The sequence below is a fragment of the Schistocerca americana genome, chromosome 4 (assembly GCF_021461395.2).
Source record: "Schistocerca americana isolate TAMUIC-IGC-003095 chromosome 4, iqSchAmer2.1, whole genome shotgun sequence".
NCBI classification, from domain to species: Eukaryota; Metazoa; Arthropoda; class Insecta; order Orthoptera; family Acrididae; genus Schistocerca; species Schistocerca americana.
Genome location: NC_060122.1, coordinates 634,979,417 through 635,001,927, shown reverse-complemented (window position 1 = coordinate 635,001,927; position 22,511 = coordinate 634,979,417). Strand labels below are relative to the sequence as shown.

The window sequence follows — 22,511 nt, the reverse complement described above, 5'->3', positions numbered from 1 at the left end:
TGTGCCCCCACAGAACTCCATGCTGCAACCAAGTAAGCAAATGTTACATCTTCAATATATTTCTTGGGGGGTGGGGGGTGGGGGGCAAAACATTGACTCTCTATCTCTCTCTCTCACACACACACACACACACACACACACACACACACACACACACACACAGAGAGAGAGAGAGAGAGAGAGAGAGAGAGAGAGAGAGATTGATTTTGTTGTAACATCAGCAGTATACCATGTCTGTGAAAAAGTTTACATGCAAACAATGGAACAGTTTCAGAACTCAAGGATTTAGCAGCAAAAAATACGATATACAGGGTGTAACAAAAAGATAACTTTAAGGACACGTTGCTAATAAGTGAAAGAAGAAAATGTGCTACATGGAGATGGTTCTGGAAATGCTTTATCTCCATATTAGATCACAGTATCTACATTTCTCCATAGTACAACAATCATGGGAAACACACAGGACGAGAATGTACCAGCATCCTGCATGAAACACTTCTTTATGTGAAATGTATAAACTGCCCAAGGTTAACATCAATAAAGACTCCAAACGGCTGTTGCGTTGAATCCCGAGTATGCTAAAGTATTACTGGAGTATGGCACAAGAATTTAGAGCCTTCCAGAATATAAGCACAAAGACACTTCAGCATCCAACACCAGGATTTGTTACATGGTAGATTTAAATAGAAATAAAAGTTTAGTGACTTTAGTTCCTTAGAATGCGGAGACAAAATCTTCCTATCCCCTGGCAATGAATGTAAGATTTACAATTTACCCAGACATAATAAAGATGGCAATTTTGCTTTTATGAAATGTTCAAAGTTTCACATGATACGCTAGTATATATTCTGTTTCTACAGATTTCTTAGGAATAATGTACTATGAAAAGTTGTAGAAAATGATTTTTCATTTGAATTAACATTTTCTTGTTTTATTTAAGTCAAGTCAGGTGTTCTACATTTTGACAGTTTCACCACAGTTGATATATCAGTTTTTGCATTATTATTATTATTATTATTATTATTATTATTACTGTGCTTTTCTTTGACAAGTGAAACCCAGTATACTTTTTCCAATTCCTTGTCTCTATGAAATCCTGCAAATGTATGTGCTATCACTAACAAAATACACAACACACACACACACACACACACACACACACACACACACACACACACACACACACAAAACATAGAAACACGAAACACAAAACAGTCTGGTAAATGACATTACAAAAACAAATAAGCCTTACCGAATATCCAGGTGGTGGTGGTGGGCAGCCTGGTGGAGGAGGGGCATAGCCAGGGGGGGGACCAGGATATGCGGGTGGTTGTGGCAGATGGCCAGGAGGAGCGACATACCCGGGGTAGCCTGGATGACCACCGTGCCCGGGGTAGGGTGGTGGTGGGCCGCCACCTGGTGGTGGGATCACGAAGCCTGGGGTCAATGGAGCACCTGCCGAGATGCTGCCACCCTCCCACTGTATCAGGCTGAGCTGGACGTCCTGGTGGATTTGTAGGTGGGTAACTCTCTCATACGGTGTGCGGTGTATGTACTCTGTGAAATGTACACCATTCACTGCAATCTGAAAACACAATAAAAACCATTAAGAAATTGAATAGAGATGTATACGAAGGCTGTTCAATAAATAGTGCCCCACAAATTTTTCTTAGAACGTACTCATATTGTTAACAGTTTCTTTTACATGTACTATTTTTCTACACGATCTACATTAGGTTTTATGGCTTCACACCAGCTTTGAGTAAGTTGACATCACATGTGTAGGCACACTGTTGCTGTTCATCACTCAGTGAGGACAAACTCTGTTGCTGACCACCATCATCAGCACAGGAACATGTAGCAAGTATGACCTGACGCTGTCCTCACTGGGGTCCATAATTTGAGTCTGCATGATCCATGGGGGAGAGGGAGGAAGAGGGGGAAGTGCGGGTAAGAGGGAGGGGAGTGGGCAGAGGAAGCAGAGGGAGGGAGAGTGAACAGAGGGGGGAGAGTGGGGGCAGAGGGGGGAGAGTGGGGGCAGAGGGGGGAGAGCGTGGGCAGAGGGGGGAGAGCGGGGGCAGAGGGGGGAGAGCGTGGGCAGAGGGGGGAGAGCGGGGGCAGAGGGGGGAGAGCGGGGGCAGAGGGGGGAGAGCGGGGGCAGAGGGGGGAGAGCGGGGGCAGAGGGGTGAGAGCGGGGGCAGTGGGAGAGGGGGGAGAGCGGGGGCAGTGGGAGAGGGGGGAGAGCGGGGGCAGTGGGAGAGGGGGGAGAGCGGGGGCAGAGGGAAGCAGGGGGAGATTGGGAGGAGAGGGGGGGAGGGTGTTTGGATCACTTCACCAGTGATGTACTTTGGTATGTAATAAATAATTATATGTTAAAGCTATTTTCATGATGGATACCTGTCTCCACCTGGTACCAACTCACTACACCTCTGCAACCATGCCTAGCATGGTGGACTGCAGGCTTTCCTGAACACTAGCTACTCACCTCTATCAACCACCATGGAATACTCATCTCTGACTTCTACATCTACATACACACTTTGCAAGCCACTGTATGGTGTGTGGCAAAGGGTACCCTGTATGACTACTACTTATGTTGTTTCCTGTTCCATTCAAGCAAAGGAAAAATGACTGTGTATATGCCTTCATATGAGCTCTAAGCTCTCTAGTCTTTTCTTCGTGGTCCTTACATGAAATGTGCATTGGCGGTAGTAGAATCATTCTACAGTCGGCCTCAAATACTGGTTCTCTAAATTTTGTTAACAGTGCTCCTCAAAAAGAACATCACATTCACTCTACTGTGTTCTGCAGTCAGCCTCAAATATTGGTTTTCTAAATTTTCTTAATAGTGCTCCCCAAAAAGAATGTCACCCTCCCTCTAGTGATTACCAATTGAGTTCCCAAAGCACCTCCATAATACTTGTGTGTTGCTCAGACCAACAATGGGTCACACAGCATCCTATATGAGGTCTCCTTTACAGATGGAACACACTTTCCCAAAAGTCTCCCAAAAAACTAAAGTCGAGCATTCAGCATCCCTACTACAATCCCTACATGCTCATTCTATTTCATATTGCTTTGCAACGTTATGCCTAGATATTTAATTGATGTGACTGTGCCAAGCAGCAGACTATTAATTCTGTAGCCTAACATTATGGGTTTATTCTTCCTATTTATTTGCATTAACTTATATTTTTCTACAAATGGTGTCAGGAGTGTTCCTGTGATGGATAACTGCTTAAAGGATAACATCAGCGGCCACAACTTGCATCATCAAGAACATGGTAGAATGAGTGTGGAAACTTTTCAAATGGTTCAAATGGCTCTGAGCACTATGGGACTTAACATCTGAAGTCATCAGTCCCTTAGAACTTCGAACTACTTAAACCTAATGAACCTAAGGACATCACGCACATCCATGCCAGAGGCAGGATTCGAACCTGTGATCGTAGTGGTCACGCGGTTCCAGACTGAAGCGCCTAGAACCGCTCGGCCAAACCAGCCAGTGCGGAAACTTTTCTGCTTATTTTTTGCAACGGAGAATCAGTCAGTCTCCTACCATATATGCGATTGTGCAGTGTGCGGAATTTGGCTCAGATGACGATCTGAAGGTATATACAATGAATTTCGAAAGGAATGTATATTAATTTGTGGCAGTTGGTATAGGCAGTGTGGTTCATTATGAACAGGGGTATGGCTCACTGTTTTTAAGCATGTAAAGTATTAACCATGAGGAGCCACTTAGGCAGAGAAATTAAATCACAGCGAGATGAAGGTGTGTTACGATATCGTTACTTTTAAGCGCCCTCTACTCATCCTATTTTGTTCCCCAGCTGTTTTTTTTTTTTTTTTTTTTTTTTGTATAGAGGCCCCACTACGTCCGAGTCTGAGAGACAGTGTGTTACTGTGCAAGAAGCAACTGTATCTTCGGTGAGCGAGTAGCTCCGTTAAGAGCAGGTTAAAATGGAAGTAAATAAATAGTAGCTGCTGCAAGAGAGGATAGAACCTCAACTAGTTTTACCCTGCTCGTTAGACTCAGCTGCCGCTAAAAAGAAACACAATAGCTCTCGATTCTTTTGTGAACTGCTAAGAGGCAGAATGAGTCAGTAGAAAGTTTTGCAATTAGAATAAGAAAGAGTAATGCCGATACAGTGACATAGTGAATTAAGTTATTTGGCAGAAAATGGAGGAAAGAGTGTTGGGTACTTTCCTATAGGGACAGGTACCCGATACGTCAAGAAGGATATGTGCAGAAACCCCTAAGGATTGTTAGCTGCCAACTGGGACTAAAACTGTGAATGTGTTGTCCTGGCCAGATAAACAACTGAAAATACTTCAGGCCCAGAACCTAACTAATCTCAACACCACCTTGGAACCTGACCTCCTCCGTTCAGTGGATGGATAAATATCAACTCAAAAATGATGCATTATGGTGGAGGAGATGCTCCAGCACTTGGCAGCAACACTATAATGGTCAACATAGCAGAATTATAATGATGAGTGTCTCAGTGTCAGGTACCACTGTAGTTCCAACTCTGCTCTGTGCACCCTGTACCTATTTTAGTTGAAAACTGCCCACCCACCTGAGCTCCCAGTGCATCAATTGCTAGTTGACTGGATCAACCTTAGAAAGTAGAGGTTAGTAAGTAAACAGTCAATGAACATTGTGCTTCAACTTTAAGAAGAATCAAAATGTATTGTACATGTATGGCAAACCAGGAGATGTGCTGTCAAGACCTTTTCCAGAGATGTAGATGGTATGATGTGGTGGACCAGATCTTACCACAGCTCTGCTTCTCCCAGCAGAACTTGGACAAGGAAAAAATAAATTCTCAGGCTTTTCCCGGATTTCCCGATTGAAAATACACTTTCTCTCAGGTGAAAATACACTTTTTCCATGTTAAGTAACAGTATACTTTTCCTCGGCACTGTAAAACTTATAAATCCTGCCAGTAAAATTTTTAAGAACAACATAAATGTCAGATCTTCTGGACTCAAACGCTCTGTGATTTGAGAAATTCATCGTACATTCTCACACACAGTTCATCTTGAGTAAAAGTAAATTTACTTTGAAAGTAACGCTTTTCAAGCCACCATTCACATTATTTTCTCACGACCTGTTAGAAATAGGTTCGTTTCAGCAGTTGCCAGAGAACAAGCGTCACCGTGCTTGCGCAGTTACGATGACGCAGGAAGCTCGTATGTTCGCATGTGTACAGCATTAAAAGATCTTACATTATGTCATAAAAGAAACAAGACATTAGAGGATACTCCAAGAGCACGGGAATTTTGTGAACCATACTAAAAGGCATAGTTCGTCTTAAAGTGCACATTTGTATGTAAATTTTCTTGGAGCACCAGTACTGTATTATCTCATGTTTGGTTCTTTATTATGCATAATGCCATGCATGCTAGAAGATGAAAATGTGCACTTGAAATGCAGCAAACAGTTGAAACTAGCTAATAGTGTGGAATTAAACACTCCTTTTCAAATAAATTGGCTGGCTCAGCGGAAAAGTTATTAAAGCCAAATTTCTTTAGCAAATCGATAAAAATAACTTCATTGTTCTCCAAGGCGATTAATGCTTGACTGTCAGAAACGGGACATAAAATCTGAAACTAATAACGTATTTTAGCCTTCCGTAGTTATGGAAATGTATTTTAACAGACTTGATAGCTCCCGGCCACAGAAATCCATTTCGTTTTCATTTGACGTAAGAGCAATAAACGAAGAGGAAACAGCAAAATCACTAAACATAAATATGGCTCAATTGGAGACTACCCACCTCCCCACTACCTCATGAAAGTTCATCAAATGTTTTGCTACACGAAAAAATGAAATGTTGTCTCAAACTGAAAAAGCTGTTAATACAAACAGTACCCAAGACTGGTATGGTTTCTTGATCTGATTACGTGTATTTTGTCACTGTGTGCTAAATAAAATGAATTAGGAATGTGCAATATTACAGAAGTTTTAACACACACCAAATAAACGAGCCTGTTTTGGAACAAATGGTCATTTTTTATGGGACAACAGAACATTACTTACGAAGTACAAATATCAAATGCCAATTAGGCCTACCACAAGCAAAAAGCTTTATGTTAGGCAAAAGTTTCACATTTCATTCATACACTCCAACTTCTGAAGCATGAGATCGAAAAGTAGTAGTACGAAATTTATATATAAATTTGGAATCGTCATATTCTTCTATAATTCGTGTGATGTCCCCGTTTCTTCTCCTTCCTCATTCTAACGAACAACCTTCTCATCACTAATTCTAAACACTATTCCTGCAGTGTCCAAATTCATTCTCCGATTAACTTCATTAACCCTGCCATGATCACCGGTTTAGTTATCCAGTGTTTATGCTCTGGTTAGGCGTTATTACATGTTTGTACAACGCATTTTCTGCGCTCCTCCCAGAATAGAACTTAAGCGCCTGCTAGCTGGGGACTGTACAACTGGCCCTTACTAGTGTAGCGGTCTGGCTAAAAACTTTGTCTACATTTCATTTTCTTGGATACACTGAGAAGATACCACGTAATCGTTCTCACCTGTTATTCCTGTTAGTCATTTATTTCCATTCTCGTAGTTTGAATCTATGACTTTTGCTAGTAATTATAACAATGTTGATCATTCGCAGACCCAGACAACCACATAAACAGTGATTGGCATTGACCCATTCGGCTTTATTCCGCTCAGCTCGTATGGCCCAGTCGCCTTGTGTCTGCAGGAAAGTTTATTTCTAGATGCAATGGGGATTCCCTGGCAGAGACATCACGCACACTGTGCAAGCAATCAAAAATCAACTCATGATTCATTCAGAAATCAACTTATAACGTGTTACAAAAGGTTCAAAAACTAACAGGGATGCGTTTCAAAAACTAACAGGGATGCGTTCCGGGGCAGATACCCCGGTTTGCCTCTGCCCTTTAGAACCGAGCCTGTTGTGCATGTGTGACGCTGGTAGATTTGGCGTGACAGTAATATTTTTCCGGGTAGCGCCTGGCCGCTTGCTGCTATTGCTTATACAGCTAATAGCCACATTTCTGTAGCCTGATAAACAAAGTAAGAGCCTACGGAATATCAGACCAGCTGTGTGGCTGGATTGAAGAGTTTTTAGCAAACAGAACACAGCATGTTGTTATCAATGGAGAGACGTCTACAGACGTTAAGGTAACCTCTGGCGTGCCACAGGGGAGTGTTATGGGACCATTGCTTTTCACAATATATATAAATGACTTAGTAGATAGTGTCGGAAGTTCCATGCGGCTTTTCGCGGATGATGCTGTAGTGTACAGAGAAGTTGCAGCATTAGAAAATTGTAGCGAAATGCAGGAAGATCTGCAGCAGATAGGCACTTGGTGCAGGGAGTGGCAACTGACCCTTAACATAGACAAATGTAATGTATTGCGAATACATAGAAAGAAGGATCCTTTATTGTATGATTATATGATAGCGGAACAAACACTGGTAGCAGTTACTTCTGTAAAATATCTGGGAGTATGCGTGCGGAACGATTTGAAGTGGAATGATCATATAAAATTAATTGTTGGTAAGGCGGGTACCAGGTTGAGATTCATTGGGAGAGTGCTTAGAAAATGTAGTCCATCAACAAAGGAGGTGGCTTACAAAACACTCGTTCGACCTATACTTGAGTATTGCTCATCAGTGTGGGATCCGTACCAGATCAGTCTGACGGAGGAGATAGAGAAGATCCAAAGAAGAGCGGCGCGTTTCGTCACAGGGTTATTTGGTAACCGTGATAGCGTTACGGAGATGTTTAATAAACTCAAGTGGCAGACTCTGCAAGAGAGGCGCTCTGCATCGCGGTGTAGCTTGCTCGCCAGGTTTCGAGAGGGTGCGTTTCTGGATGAGGTATCGAATATATTGCTTCCCCCTACTTATACCTCCCGAGGAGATCACGAATGTAAAATTAGAGAGATTAGAGCGCACACGGAGGCTTTCAGACAGTCGTTCTTCCCGCGAACCATACGCGACTGGAACAGGAAAGGGAGGTAATGACAGTGGCACGTAAAGTGCCCTCCGCCACACACCGTTGGGTGGCTTGCAGAGTATCAATGTAGATGTAGATGTAGAAGGTACTACACACAATGCCACTCAACTGCGCATGCGCCCGCTCGCAACTGCTCAAATGAATCTAATATAAACAGTTGTGACATCACTCTCATCAGAGGCAATTTGTTGTACTGAAGCATTGCATAGTCTTCCTAAAGCCTTTGACACATTTTGCTGTTGGCAGACGCTTGTGTGAGCACTGTGTTTTGTTGCTGTATATGGTGCATTTCCTTGCCAACTTAGTTTCATTTTTGTTTTTTTCTCTCTTTCATGTTTTATTGCTGCAGTATTATTCTGCAGTAGCGAGATACAGTAATATCCTTTGTTACAGTATTGGTTCTTAGCAGTTAATGTTACAAAAATTTAACTGCAAACTAAAACAATGAAAAATTCCCAGAATTCTAAAAAATTCCAGAGTTTTTCCCGGTTTTCTCCCGAATGAAAAAATTACCGAGTTTTTCCGGGATCTGCCGGGTCATATACACCCTGTATTATATGTAAATGCTGTTTTCATGATGGGATGTTGGGTTCCACCTGGTACCTTACCCGTCACACCTCTGCAACCATGCACAGAGTGATGAACTTCCAGCCTTCCTGACAACTAGCCATCCAGCTCCACCATCCATTATGGAGATCATTCACCCTCACCCTCTACAGCAGAAACTGTTCTTGCATTTGTTCAGAGTCTTCACATATTAATGAATTAATAGTTGACCCTTTTGGCAACATATCCACAAGAATGCCACAATCACTGTCCTAAAAGACTGTCATCATGATTTTGCCAGCAGAGGGAGCTGCCTTGAATTTCTCCTGTTTTGGTGATTGTAAGTTGTGCCACACCAGTGACTGCCTTTCCATTTTCGTAACCTGTAACAATCTGTAACACGAAAACCGTCTCTCTCTAGAAATCTGTTGCCTGCAATTGCAATCACTGGTTTCTACTGGCATGCAGTACGGTGTTAGTAGCAAAGCTTTATGTTGTGAACCATGGGAAGAGGTGGTCGTCGCTTAGTGCCAAATCCAGGTTGTATGGTGGATGATCAAACAACTCATATCCAAAACCCCTTAGGAGCTTTAGAGTATGATTGGCCATGTGTGGACATGCCTTGTCGAGGAGAAATGAAATTTTTGTACTAAGTTTTCCCCGATACTTGTTTCGTATCGCCCACCTTGTTATTGTGAAAGTTCTGTAATTGTGAAATGACAATTTTCGTGAATTCTATCATTTATTTTCATCATCAGTTTGTCAACCACAAGGCTAAGCCTACCTCTGCCATTCTAATTGTGACATTTGTACAGTCATTTTTAAAATCAATGCACCACTGCCTCACTTGGATTTCACTCGTTATTCCTTTTCCATACGCATCACAATGGTCGCAATAAATTTCCAGTGGTTTGCAGTTTTTTGTCCTAAAACCCTAATCACAGAACGCACCTAACAACTGGTGTGAATTTCTATTGTAACGCACTTTTTAACGCATCACAGGAAGCAAAGTAGCAGGACAGAAACCACATGCTACTACCACTGGATATGTACTGAGTACAAAGATGGCTGCTGTACTCGCAATAGACCAAAACATCACGTTACTTTCTGCACAGTCCATGAGCCCTTGTACATTCTACACCAATATGGCACGTCTTCATGGGGACAGACTATTAGAATAGTCGAGGGGAGAGTTGTAGGAACACTAGTGATGCGTCTTACTAAAATAACCGAACATATCAGCTGTTGCCAAGCTATGACTCAAGAGTAATCACAAAATAAAATACAAGAAATGTATCATGGTACAAACACCAAGTTTCTGGAAAACCTTATTAAGGAGTCAATAGAGAAAGTAGTCAGGAAACCTAATAAAACAGGAAAGAGATTTCAACTGAAACAAGTCTTGGAGCCCAGCACTCAGTTCATTAAGGTCTCACTGGCAGCCACATCCACCAGAGTTGGGAAAATGCCAAGAGAATGTGTGTTTCATGGAATATCAGTGAGGGCTCTAAAAAAGGAAAGAGCATCAAAGGGCAGAGTGAGTATTAGTAGTCAAACTCACAATCAGCTGTCAATAGAGACATGAGATCCGTAATAGCTCACAGTCTGGTTAGGGTCCAGCCAACGACTAGACACAGCAGCACAATTCACAGCAACTGAAGCAGAGACCAGGTCAGTCATCAAAATATTGTGCATAAAAGGGAAACAACAATTCGGCTTAACACCTTTAGTCAATCACAGTGAGAAAACCTGAAAGTTCATATCTCCTCGACTGTATTTTCATTGCTTTATAATCTGCTTAGGGTTCAGGCTTAGCCCATCCTTGGTAAATGTGGCAGAAGATAAGAATACAGAGAAACAATTATTCAGTTATGAAAAACTTGTCAACAACACTGATCTAAAACAAGATAAAAACATATTATCAAACCATTATGCTCGATGCAGTGGACTCATGTTTTCTGTCTGCACTTTTGACACCAGGAAACTATCCTCCCGTGTTATGTTGGTAATATTTTTGACCTGATGATGACTAAGATTGAAGCTAGTCAAAAATAATAAAAATTATTAACAAAAAAGTTACTTACTTTCAATATTAACATTCTTTTCTGATAGTTAAAAACATAATATAAAGAGATATGATAAAGAGGGACATACAAATCATGTTACCCATATGTAGTTTGGATTATTTCACTACAGCACACTGGTCCAACAAGATGGATAAGGAAATAACACAAGCTGATGTAAGTACCATGGTTTGTAAGCCCTTTGTCTTAGGACCGTTTTTAAAATGTTTTAGATTAACATTACTGAGAAAGGTTTTTGAAGAACTGTGTCTCTGTAACCTTAACCTCTCACCAGTGTATCTGATGATAGGCAAAGCCCCAGTATTGATTGGGTAATAATTTTATGTAAACACAGCAGGGAGGAGGTTCTTCAGCGACAAAATGTCTTCAATGAAATTTATGTAAGCTGCGGAACACTGCTCATCCAAAATGTTTAAAACCAGTGAACATGCTGTGGCAATCAAATGGAGCACTCTCATAAGAAAACCTGGCATTTCAAATGTTAGTACTACAGCTGTGTTAAGAATTCAATCAGTATAAAAGAAAATGAGAAATGTGTGAAAAATTCAAACAGAAGGAAGGGACTGTATAGCATTTAGGGAAAAGAGGTGCAAAATTGATACAAATTCTGAAATGCACTTCATCAAAACACTTTTATGCTAGCACCATACGACAATTTCCTAATCATCGAACTTATCATATTCAGAGAGGGGCTGAAGTTGAAAGCAGAGGTGTGCAATTGCCAATTAGTTCTTCAAATAGCACAACACGGTAAATTGTCCACGAGGCAGTGACAAGTAAGTGAGAGGTTGGTTGGTTGGTTTGGGGGATTAAAGGGACCAGACTGCTATGGTCATCGGTCCCTTTTTCCAAAGACAAAGAACACCCACAGAGAATAAAAACAAGGAACAGAAGAGATCACAGACGATACAGAACAAGAGAAACGGAGACAAGGACAAGACAAAACGAACTAAAACCACACAGAGTGTGACGGTGGTTGGCCGACCATAGAAATAAATAAGGAAAAGCCAACCACTTAGAAACACATTAAGAAACCAGTGGAAAATCATAGGCCAAAGGCCAGAGTCAACACAAAACAATAAAATAAAACAGAAACACTCAGAGTAAATGATAAAATCCCCCTGCCCGAATAAAACGTAAAACTAGGTCAGCCATAGTGGAGTCGTCTGTTAAAAGGGCAGGGAGCGTAGCAGGCAGCGCAAATGTCTGCCTGACCACTGCTAAAAGGGGGCAGGCCAGCAAAATGTGGGCCACTGTCAAAGCTGCCCCACAGCGACATAGAGGAGGGTCCTCCCAGCGCAGTAAATAACTGTGTGTCAGCCGGGAGTGGCCAATGCGGAGCCGGCAAAGAACTACTGAGTCCCTGCGAGTGGCTCGCAGGGATGACCGCCACACAGCCGTCGTCTCCTTGACAGCACGGAGTTTATTGCGCATTGGCAGTTCGCGCCATTCATCGTCCCATAGCGCCAAGATTTTGCGGCGGAAGACTGCCCGCAAATCAGTCTCTGGGAGGCCAACGTCCAGAGATGGCTTACTGGTGGCCTCTTTCGCCAGGCAGTCAACATGTTCGTTACCCGGGATACCGACATGACCGGGGGTCCACACAAAGACCACAGAGTGGCCGCAACAGGCGAGAGTATGCAGAGACTCGTGGATAGCCATCACCAAACGAGAACGAGGGAAACACTGGTCGAGAGCTCGTAAACCGCTCAGGGAATCGCTACAGATAACGAAGGACTCACCTGAGCAGGAGCGGATATACTCTAGGGCACGAAAGATGGCGACCAGTTCAGCAGTGTAAACGCTGCAGCCATCCGGCAAGGAACGTTGTTCGGAAAGGTCCCCTAGAGTGAGCGCATATCCGACCCGACCAGCAACCATCGAACCGTCAGTGTAAACAACACCAGAGCCCTGATACGTGGCCAGGATGGAATAAAAGCGGCGGCGGAAGGCCTCTTGAGGGACTGAGTCCTTAGGGCCCTGTGCCAAGTCGAGCCGAAGGCTAGGGCGACGAACACACCATGGGGGTGTATGCAAAGTAGCCCGGAAAGGAGGTGGAACAGTGAAACCCTGGAGCCCAGAGAGAAGCTCCTTGACGCGGACCGCTATTGTACAACCAGACCAGGGCCGACGTTCTGGCATACGGACGACCGACCGCGGGAACAGGAGACGATAGTTTGGATGCCCGGGCGAGCTTAGAACATGGGCAGCATAAGCGGCCAGCATACGTTGGCGTCGGAACCGCAGTGGAGGTACACCTGCCTCCACTAGTACGCTGTCCACAGGGCTGGTGCGGAAAGCACCAGTGGCAAGGCGTATCCCGCTGTGGAGAATCGGGTCCAGCACCCGTAACGCAGATGGGGATGCTGAGCCATAAGCCAGGCTCCCATAATCCAGACGGGACTGGATTAATGCCTGGTAGAGCCGCAACAGTGTAGAGCGGTCGGCGCCCCAGTGGGTGTTGCTCAAGCATCTCAGAGCGTTTAGATGCCGCCAACACGTCTGTTTCAGCTGCCGGATATGAGGCAGCCAAGTCAACCGGGCATCGAAAACCACCCCCAAAAACCTGTGGGTCTCCACCACAGCAAGGAGTTCGTCGGCAAGATAAAGCCGCGGCTCAGGATGGACTGTTCGGCACCGGCAGAAATGCATAACGCAGGTCTTGGCTGCCGAAAACTGAAACCCATGCGCTACAGCCCAAGACTGCGCCCTACGGATAGGGCCCTGTAGCTGACGTTCAACAGCTGCAATGCCAGTAGAGCTGTAATAAAGGCAGAAGTCGTCAGCATACAGGGAAGCAGAGACAGAATTTCCCACGGCCGCAGCAAGCCCGTTAATGGCTATTAAAAACAGACAGACACTTAAAACAGAGCCCTGTGGCACACCGTTCTCCTGGACGTGGGAGGAACTATACGAGGCCGCGACTTGCACGCGGAAGGTACGACCCGACAGAAAATTGCGGATAAAAATCGGCAGAGGACCCCGAAGACCCCATCCATGAAGCGTAGAAAGAATGTGATGACGCCACGTCGTATCGTACGCCTTCCGCATGTCGAAAAAGACAGCGACCAGGTGCTGACGGCGGGAAAAGGCAGTACGGATGGCCGACTCCAGGCTCACCAGATTGTCGGTGGCGGAGCGGCCTTTACGGAACCCACCCTGAGATGGAGCCAGAAGGCCCCGAGACTCCAGTACCCAATTCAAGCGCCGGCTCACCATCCGTTCAAGCAACTTGCAAAGAACGGTGGTGAGGCTAATGGGACGGTAGCTGTCCACCTCCAGAGGATTCTTTCCAGGCTTCAAAACGGGGATGACAATGCCTTCCCGCCATTGCGACGGAAACTCCCCCTCGACCCAAAGACGGTTGTAAAGATCGAGAAGGCGCCGCTGGCAGTCCACTGAAAGGTGTTTCAGCATCTGACAGTGGATGCCATCTGGCCCAGGAGCGGTATCAGGGCAAGCAACGAGGGCACTGCGAAATTCCCACTCACTAAATGGAGCATTGTAAGATTCTGGGTGGGTGGTGCGAAACGAAAGGCTCCGACGTTCCATCCGCTCTTTAATGGAGCAGAAGGCCTGGGGGTAATTCGCAGAAGCGGAACTCATAGCAAAATGCTCTGCTAAGCGATTTGCAATGACGTCGGAGTCAGTACAAACTGCTCCATTCAGTGAGAGCGCAGGGACGCTGACAGGTGGCCGATAGCCGTAGACGCGTCGAATCTTGGCCCACACCTGCGATGGAGTGACATGGAGGCCAATCGTGGACACATACCGCTCCCAGCACTCCTTCTTGCCTTGGCGGATAAGGAGGCGGGCCCGCGCACGCAGCCGTTTGAAGGCGATAAGGTGGTCGAGGGAGGGATGTCGCTTGTGACGCTGGAGCGCCCGCCGGCGATCTTTAATCGCTTCAGCGATCTCAGGCGACCACCAAGGCACAGCCTTCCGCCGAGGGGATCCACAGGAATGGGGAATGGCAGATTCGGCGGCAGTAACGATGCCGGTGGTGACCGATTGAACCACCGCATCAATGTCATCGGTAGAGAGAGGCTCAAAAGCGGCAGTGGAGGAGAACAAGTCCCAGTCAGCCTTATTCAGAGCCCATCTGCGAGGGCGCCCAGAAGAGTGGCGCTGTGGTAGTGACAAAAAGATCGGAAAGTGGTCACTACCACACAGGTCGTCATGCACACTCCATTGGACAGACGGTAAGAGGCTATGGCTACAGATTGAAAGGTCAATGGCGGAGTAGGTGCCATGCGCCACACTGAAGTGTGTGAAGGCACCATCATTTAACAGCGAGAGATCGAGCTGCGACAATAAATGCTCAACGATGGTGCCTCGACCTGTTGCCACTGACCCACCCCACAGAGGGTTATGGGCGTTGAAGTCGCCCAATAGCAAGAAAGGTGGCGGCAATTGGGCGACCAGTGCAGCCAGGACATGCTGCGAGACATCACCATCCGGTGGAATGTAAAGACTGCAGACGGTAACAGCCTGTGGCGTCCACACGCGTACAGCAACAGCCTCTAAAGGCGTCTGGAGAGGGACAGACTCGCTATGCAGAGTGTGAAGGACATATATGCAGACGCCACCAGACACCCTTTCATAAGCTGCTCGGTTCTTGTAATAACCCCGATAGCCACGGAGGGCGGGGGTTCGCATCGCTGGAAACCAAGTTTCCTGGAGAGCAATGCAGAAGAAAGGGTGAAGGCTGATAAGTTGACGGAGCTCGGCTAGATGGTGGAAGAAACCGCTGCAGTTCCACTGGAGGATGGTACTGGCCATGGCTGGGAAAGGCGTGACGGGACTGGGAAGGCAGATTACGCCGCTGGGTCACCTGCTGCCTCCGAGTGAGCACCTGCGCCAGTGCTTTCCATGGCGCTGGAGGGACTGGCGAGATCGAGGTCCTCAGCGGACGCCAGGATCTCCACCTCGTCCTCAGACGCTGAGTTTGAGGGTGGCGGTGGGACAGGTGCCACCGCAATGTCAGGTTGCTTGGGAGCCTTTTTCTTCAACGGCTTCGCACGCTGTGCCTTGGGAGGGTCTGGCTGGGAGGGCCCCACTGGGTCAGTCTCAGGGACGGACAACGACCGTGAAGCCCTATGACCAGCGACCGGTTGTTGCTTCAAAACTTTTCGTGGGTCCGCTTTGACACTGGGCAAAGCCTGGGAAGGGAGGGCCCCAAGGGACCCCTTCCTGGCTGGAGTGGCCGAAGAAGCCCTACGCTTCTCCGGCTGGGAAGGGGGGACGAATGTCCCCGATGGTTGGGGTGGTGTCGCTCCTGGAGTAGATGGAGCAACAGTGGGCGAAGTGCCCCCCACAACCAAGGGGGCCGGTGCATTGAGACATAGCTGAGAGGCAGCAGTATGTGACGACACGGGAGAGGATCGGACTGCTTGTGCAGCAGCGGCATAGGTGGATGTCATGGGCACGGGATGTAGCCGCTCATATTTCCGCCTTGCCTCGGTGTAGGTCAGGCGGTCCAGGGTCTTATATTCCATTATCTTCCTTTCCTTCTGGAAGATCCGACAGTCCGGTGAGCAGGGGCCCTACGCTTCTCCGGCTGGGAAGGGGGGACGAATGTCCCCGATGGTTGGGGTGGTGTCGCTCCTGGAGTAGATGGAGCAACAGTGGGCGAAGTGCCCCCCACAACCAAGGGGGGCGGTGCATTGAGACATAGCTGAGAGGCAGCAGTATGTGACGACACGGGAGAGGATCGGACTGCTTGTGCAGCAGCGGCATAGGTGGATGTCATGGGCACGGGATGTAGCCGCTCATATTTCCGCCTTGCCTCGGTGTAGGTCAGGCGGTCCAGGGTCTTATATTCCATTATCTTCCTTTCCTTCTGGAAGATCCGACAGTCCGGTGAGCAGGGGGAATGGTGTTCTCCACAGTTAACACAGATAGGAGGCGGGGCACATGGAGTATCGGGATGCGAAGGACGTCCGCAATCCCGACACGTGATGCTGGAAGTACAGCGAGATGACATGTGCCCGAACTTCCAGCATTTAAAACACCGCATCGGAGGAGGGATATATGGTTTCACATCACAACGGTAAACCATCACCTTAACCTTTTCGGGTAAGACATCACCCTCAAAGGCCAAGATGAAGGCACCGGTGGCTACCTGATTATCCCTCGGACCCCGATGGACGCGCCGGACGAAGTGAACACCTCGTCGTTCGAGGTTGGTGTGTAATTCATCGTCGGACTGCAGAAGAAGATCCCTGTGGAATATAATACCCTGGACCATGTTGAGACTCTTATGTGGCGTGATGCTAACGGAAACATCCCCCAACTTGTCACAATTGAGCAACCTCCGTGACTGGGCAGAGGATGCCGTTTTGATGAGCACAGAACCAGAGCGCATCTTGGACAGGCCCTCCACCTCCCCGAACTTGTCCTCTAAATGCTCCACAAAAAACTGGGGCTTGGTCGACATGAAAGATTCTCCATCAACCCGCGTACACACGAGGTACCGGGGTGAATATTCTCCACTGCCTTCTTGAGCAAGTCGTTCCTCCCAAGGAGTAGCTAGGGAGGGAAACGATCTCTGATCCAATTTCTTCACGTTGAGGTTAGACCTCGATCGCTTAGAGACTGCTGGTGGAGGCCCACCAGCGATAGATGATGTACCACGCTTCATTGCGGGTCATCCGCCCTGATGCCACCTACTCCGACCAAGGGCCCTCCCCACGGGCGCCACCCAGCCACAGCAAAGGCCACCTGGCAGGATGGCCATTGCCGGGAGTCCTGATGCCCCAGGGAGATGGGCATCTACTCCTTGGCATACGTGGGGAGTGAACAGCGCAGGCATCAGTAGAGCGATCCCTGTGTTGTCAGGGGGCTACAACCAAGAGGGTACACGGCGACCCCACCACAACGGACTGGCTACCATGCTGGATCTTAGGTGCAAAAATGGCCAAGGTCGTCGTCACAGTTAAAAGAAACACTGCAGAGTGCAGCGTGGTAATCGCCCAAGAGATCGAAAACGAGCGGGACACCATTGCAACGACGAGAAAGACGGCGATAGGTCTAATTGCACGAAGGATACAGTGCACCATGTAAGGTGCCCTTCCCCAATTGGCTCGCTCTTCGGAATAATTTAGATAGATGGAGGTCAAACCCGAGAGGGGACCATCACATAAGGCCGAAACGTTTGAGACTCCTTTTAGTCGCCTCTTACGACAGGCAGGAATACCACGGGCCTATTCTAACCCCCGAACCCGCAGGGGGGGTAAGTGAGAGGGATCACTGCAAGTTGTCACTGTCACAAAGATTGTAGTAAAGCCATGAGATTGGGAGAATAGGTCATTGTGTCAATAGCTGAAAAGGTGCATAAAAGTATTGAGGGGAGACAGATTGAGACAACAAAGAAGCTGGCAAAGCAGAATGCCCATACAGGATGAAGTGGTACTTCCGCATGGGCATTGGCACACAGTGAAATATTAATTTGGAAAACATGGGGGGAAGAGTTGTTGGATTAAGGCGAGCATCTCAAGGTGAGTGAGTGCCCTCCCAGGAGGTTCATAAATGTTGCAAATGGTGATTTCTGGTGTCATTTGCACTCGCACTGCTATTGCTTCCAACATGACACAGAATGGAATCTACTCACTGATGATTACCATGCAAACCAATGTGCAGACCTGTTCAGATGCTCTCTCTGGATTAGTACAATTTCAACAGAATGCACAGTAAACTCAAAGAACTGGGCAGTAGTCATCAGTGAAATGTTTTTCTTGAAGAGCAACACAGATCATAGATCACAAGAAAATTAGTTGTTTAATTCTTGCAGGTGACAGTAATTTCCATTGCAGTTCCATTGGATCATCATGTCTGAATGTCCTGGTTAGGTGTGAAGGGGTCAAGAAGACAGGTCACACCCCAGGATCACTGTCGCCAATGGAGATGGAACAACATTACCAAACATCAGCTAGGATTCTGACAGGTGGAGGGGACCTGCTGCTTCCAGGGTGTCATAGGACCTTCCACCGAGATTTCTCCTCCTCCTCCTACTTCTTCTATTTCACAACATTCATTGGTCAAGATTCTCGTGAAGTCTTATCTGTTATGGGTGTAGGAGTGTGAGAAGAGTGGGCAGTCCTGGGACCCACAATTATGGCTCCTTTTGCCACCGGCTGACGTCAGGTTTCTGATTTGTGAACTTATAAGGAGACCATTATTGAGATGGAGCCCTGTCACTAGTAGATACTGAAGGAGTAGGCTGCTTCTTTGGCTGTGTGGGGAATTGTTTCCAGAGCTGGTGCCGCAGGCACCACAAGTGAGAAAGGCCTATCAGCTCCACAATCACGTTTACTTGCATCACTATCAGATGTTGAAGTTGAGGGAGTAAATACACCAGGTACAGCCGACAACCTTGCCAAGGTAGTGGCAAAGGTTGATATTATTGAACTAGATAAGAACAATCACACTCTTTCCGAGCTTCAAAATACGAGAGGCGATCAATGACCTACAGTTCATGGATTGTGTGTTCTTTGAATAGTTTAACACACTTTGTGGGTTGGGGAGGGGTGATGTTTCCCACAACTGACACATACAGGTGGTAGCATGCATGGTGACCTTTCGTGAAGTGGTCTCCACAAATCAGGTTGTACATTCATTGGAAAGAATATACTTACAAGCATCACACTGGAGGTGGAAACTATGGCTTCACATCCTGGTACCACATGACATTGGCCTTCTCTGGAAGCAAATCCCTATTAAAAACAAGGATGAAAGTGCCAGTGTCTACCTTGTCTCTGGCAGTCCAATGTATACAACATGTGAAGTGGATACCTCACCTCTCCAATGTGTTCTCTAAATTCTTCGTCTATCCACGGCGTGATGTCCTGGTGGAAAATTAACCCTTGTACCACGCTGAAATTCTTTTGGGGTCTGATGGCAACAGCTACATCACCAAGTTGTTTACAAGTGGGGTTAATGCCCGGGACTAGGTAGGATTTGCCAACTTAATTAAATTAGAGCTACTACTTAATTTGCTGTGGATATGTAGTTTCCCAAATCTGTTTTCAATATTCCACACAAGAAACATTGGTTTGATAGAGAGAAAGGACCTCCATCTGTTCGGGTGCAAACCAGGACCTGAGGAGTATTGCAAGTCCCTTATTTCTTTTTCCCATCCCATGGCATACCTAAGGAGGAAAAGTTCCTTGGGTTGTAAGGACTGGCTCTGAGTTGCAGTCTGACTGAAGAGACTGTGGAGCCTTGCTGCCAGCAGCTGATAACTTTGGTCGTTTCATGATACCAAACATTCACCACCTACCAGTAATCTGAATGAGGGCTCTCGCCATGGGCACCATAGTAAAGGCAACATGGCATGATGGCAGTGATTGGAATCCCAGTGTCCCCAAATGAACAGATATGTTCAGCCACCACACCAGAGTCCGACCTCCACTTTTTCAGAATCGTATACAGATTGTGAGGGCTGTGTGGGGAACGTGCCCATTACCTAGCATGGTAACCATTCCATGTTGAAGCTTGTTGGGTACCTGTACAGTGGTAGTCCTCTGACGATGCAGAGATCGCACTTTTGATAGCTAGTGAGACCCGAGTTTCTCTCGGCATGTGCAGGCAGGTCACAACTAAAGCAACACTATTCAAATAACTTGTGGGAATGCTGTTGGGTGGCATCAATGACAACTGCCAAAATTTCGATAGGCACACTTCCTGTCATTTTCAAGGTAAAACTGCTTTGTCCTGAGGGGGAGGGGGAGGGGGGTGGAGGGGGAGGGGATGGCGCACAAGCAACTTTGACAATGGGCAGAATGTTATGGCCTGTTATCTGAGAACAAGTGTCTTGGAAATGATGAAGCTGGTTGGCTGTTTGCATGCTACCAAGCAACTTGTGCGCATCTGTGGAAAGCAGCTAAAGGACAGTGAAACCATGAGAAGGTGACAATTGTTGGACACCCAGGCCTCATCACACAATATGGAGGTCAGTGTAGTAGTAAAGTTGGATAGGCAGCAACCTGTGGCTAAAACCAACAGAATATGATGCTGGTGCAGGCACAAACATTTTGGAGTACATCCTTCAGCACACATTGGCGAATATGGGTTTCCACATTGGATGACCCTTACTTGTTCCCATGATGACCCAATGACACTGTCTATTATGATTGCAGTGGGGGTGGGAATATCAATATTTGATTGTGGATCAATGGTCCTGATTCTTGAATCTTGTAAGTGCATTACCTTCCTGTTTAACAGACGTTATTGGTTCTGTGTTACGCCTTTTGAAGGTATCAATATCAGAATTCATTAGAGCACTTGATCAAGCATTAGGCGAAGAAATAATAGATCACATAGTTCTATATGGAGATGACTTACTTATTCTATCTTGAACTTGGGAAGAGCATATTCACACTACTGAAAAAGTGCTTAAAAAGTTGTGGGAGATGAATATTATTGTTAATCTGGAATAGGCCAAATATGTCACCGGCAAATTAAAGTTCCTAGGACACTTAACAACAGTGAAGGTATAAGAGTAAATCCTGTAAAGGTTGAAGCTATTCTGAAATATCCACAACCAGAAAAAAAGCAACATAAATAATTTTTTGGTTACCACCATTTCATGCCAGACCAGACACTAAATAGTGTACACTTTTGCAAATCTATTAAAGAAAGATGTACTGTGGCATTGGTCCTCTGATTGTACAAAAGAAATGTAAAGGATCAAGCAAGTACTAATTGAGCGAATAATTCTCCGCCACCCTGACTGTACCAAGAAGTTTCACACTGTCTGTGAGTCTTCAGGATTTGGACTGGGTGCAGATTTACAAAATGACAGAAATAGTCAGATATAGTGGAGAAAGTTAATAGAAAAATGTTGGCTTTTGCTTATTAGAGATGGGGCCCCTCCACGCCCGCACCAACGTGGTGACCAAACCAAAAGTTCTACTGTCACCTCCGTAAACATGTTAGTTATCTAGTAAGTGGATCACAGGATGCTGGGCTGTGATGTTATCCGTGCATCTGGGTAAGACTACGCATTAACACGATCCATCAGGTGATAGATAGTGGACGAATGCTAGCAGATTGCTGACAGCCTGTCGATGAAACAACACTACATCTGAGAAAAAAAAAATTACCAGTAGTGTGGGTTGTCTGCAAATACCATTATCTATTAACTGATTGCAAGTGATAGCACATTCAGAACACAGAGCATTAAGTTGTCCAACACAAAGTAAGCTGTTGCACAACAGACCGGCTTGTTGGGCTTTGTTTCTCCAAGAATTCAATTTAGAGATACAGTACATAGAAGGGCAACAAAATTCAGTGACTGACACCCTGTCAAGAAGAGGCAGGATGTGTCACCTCTGACAATTCATTATAAGTATATTTTTTAAAGTAAAACAGAGGGCAGCAATGAGATGATACCACCATCAAAAAAATATAAGGGAAAAGTATGCAGTTAATCCATGCATCAGAAAGAAAAGTTAGTTGGAACTTCTGAGGAAGAAGTAAAAGGATGAAATTTTTGCTTCACGAGAGCATACAGTTTAGTCATTTGGAGGCAGAAATCCTGTACTAGCAAGTATCCATAACTAAGGATTATGTGATATCTTTGATCAAGTACATCCATATAGGGTATGGCCACTTTGGGCCAAGAAGTGACTATTACAGACAAGGAAATATTATTTTAAGGGAATGGCTAGGAGGACAAGGAAAATTTTAAAATCTTGTGTGCTAAGTGTAAAAATTAAATACAGGACCCAAACAATTAGATACGAATGTTATCCATTAGTGCCGAACAAATCAAAAGTGACAAGAATAGTAGCAAAGTTCACAAACATGTTAAAAAGTTTTATCATTTGTAGCAGGGACCTCTAGAGATTTTAGACAAATG

General features: G+C 45.8%; 1 protein-coding gene across 6 annotated transcripts in view; it reads right to left on the bottom strand.

Annotated features, from left to right (window-relative positions):
• The window catches only part of LOC124614006 (galectin-4-like), a 141,934-nt gene that overhangs the window by 54,194 nt on the left and 65,229 nt on the right, over positions 1-22,511 (bottom strand). For all 6 annotated transcript variants that reach the window (XM_047142820.1, XM_047142816.1, XM_047142821.1 and 3 more), the window contains exon 5: positions 1,253-1,585. In XM_047142820.1, the coding sequence (XP_046998776.1) occupies positions 1,253-1,585 (333 nt within the window). The remainder of the gene's footprint in view (positions 1-1,252; positions 1,586-22,511) is intronic.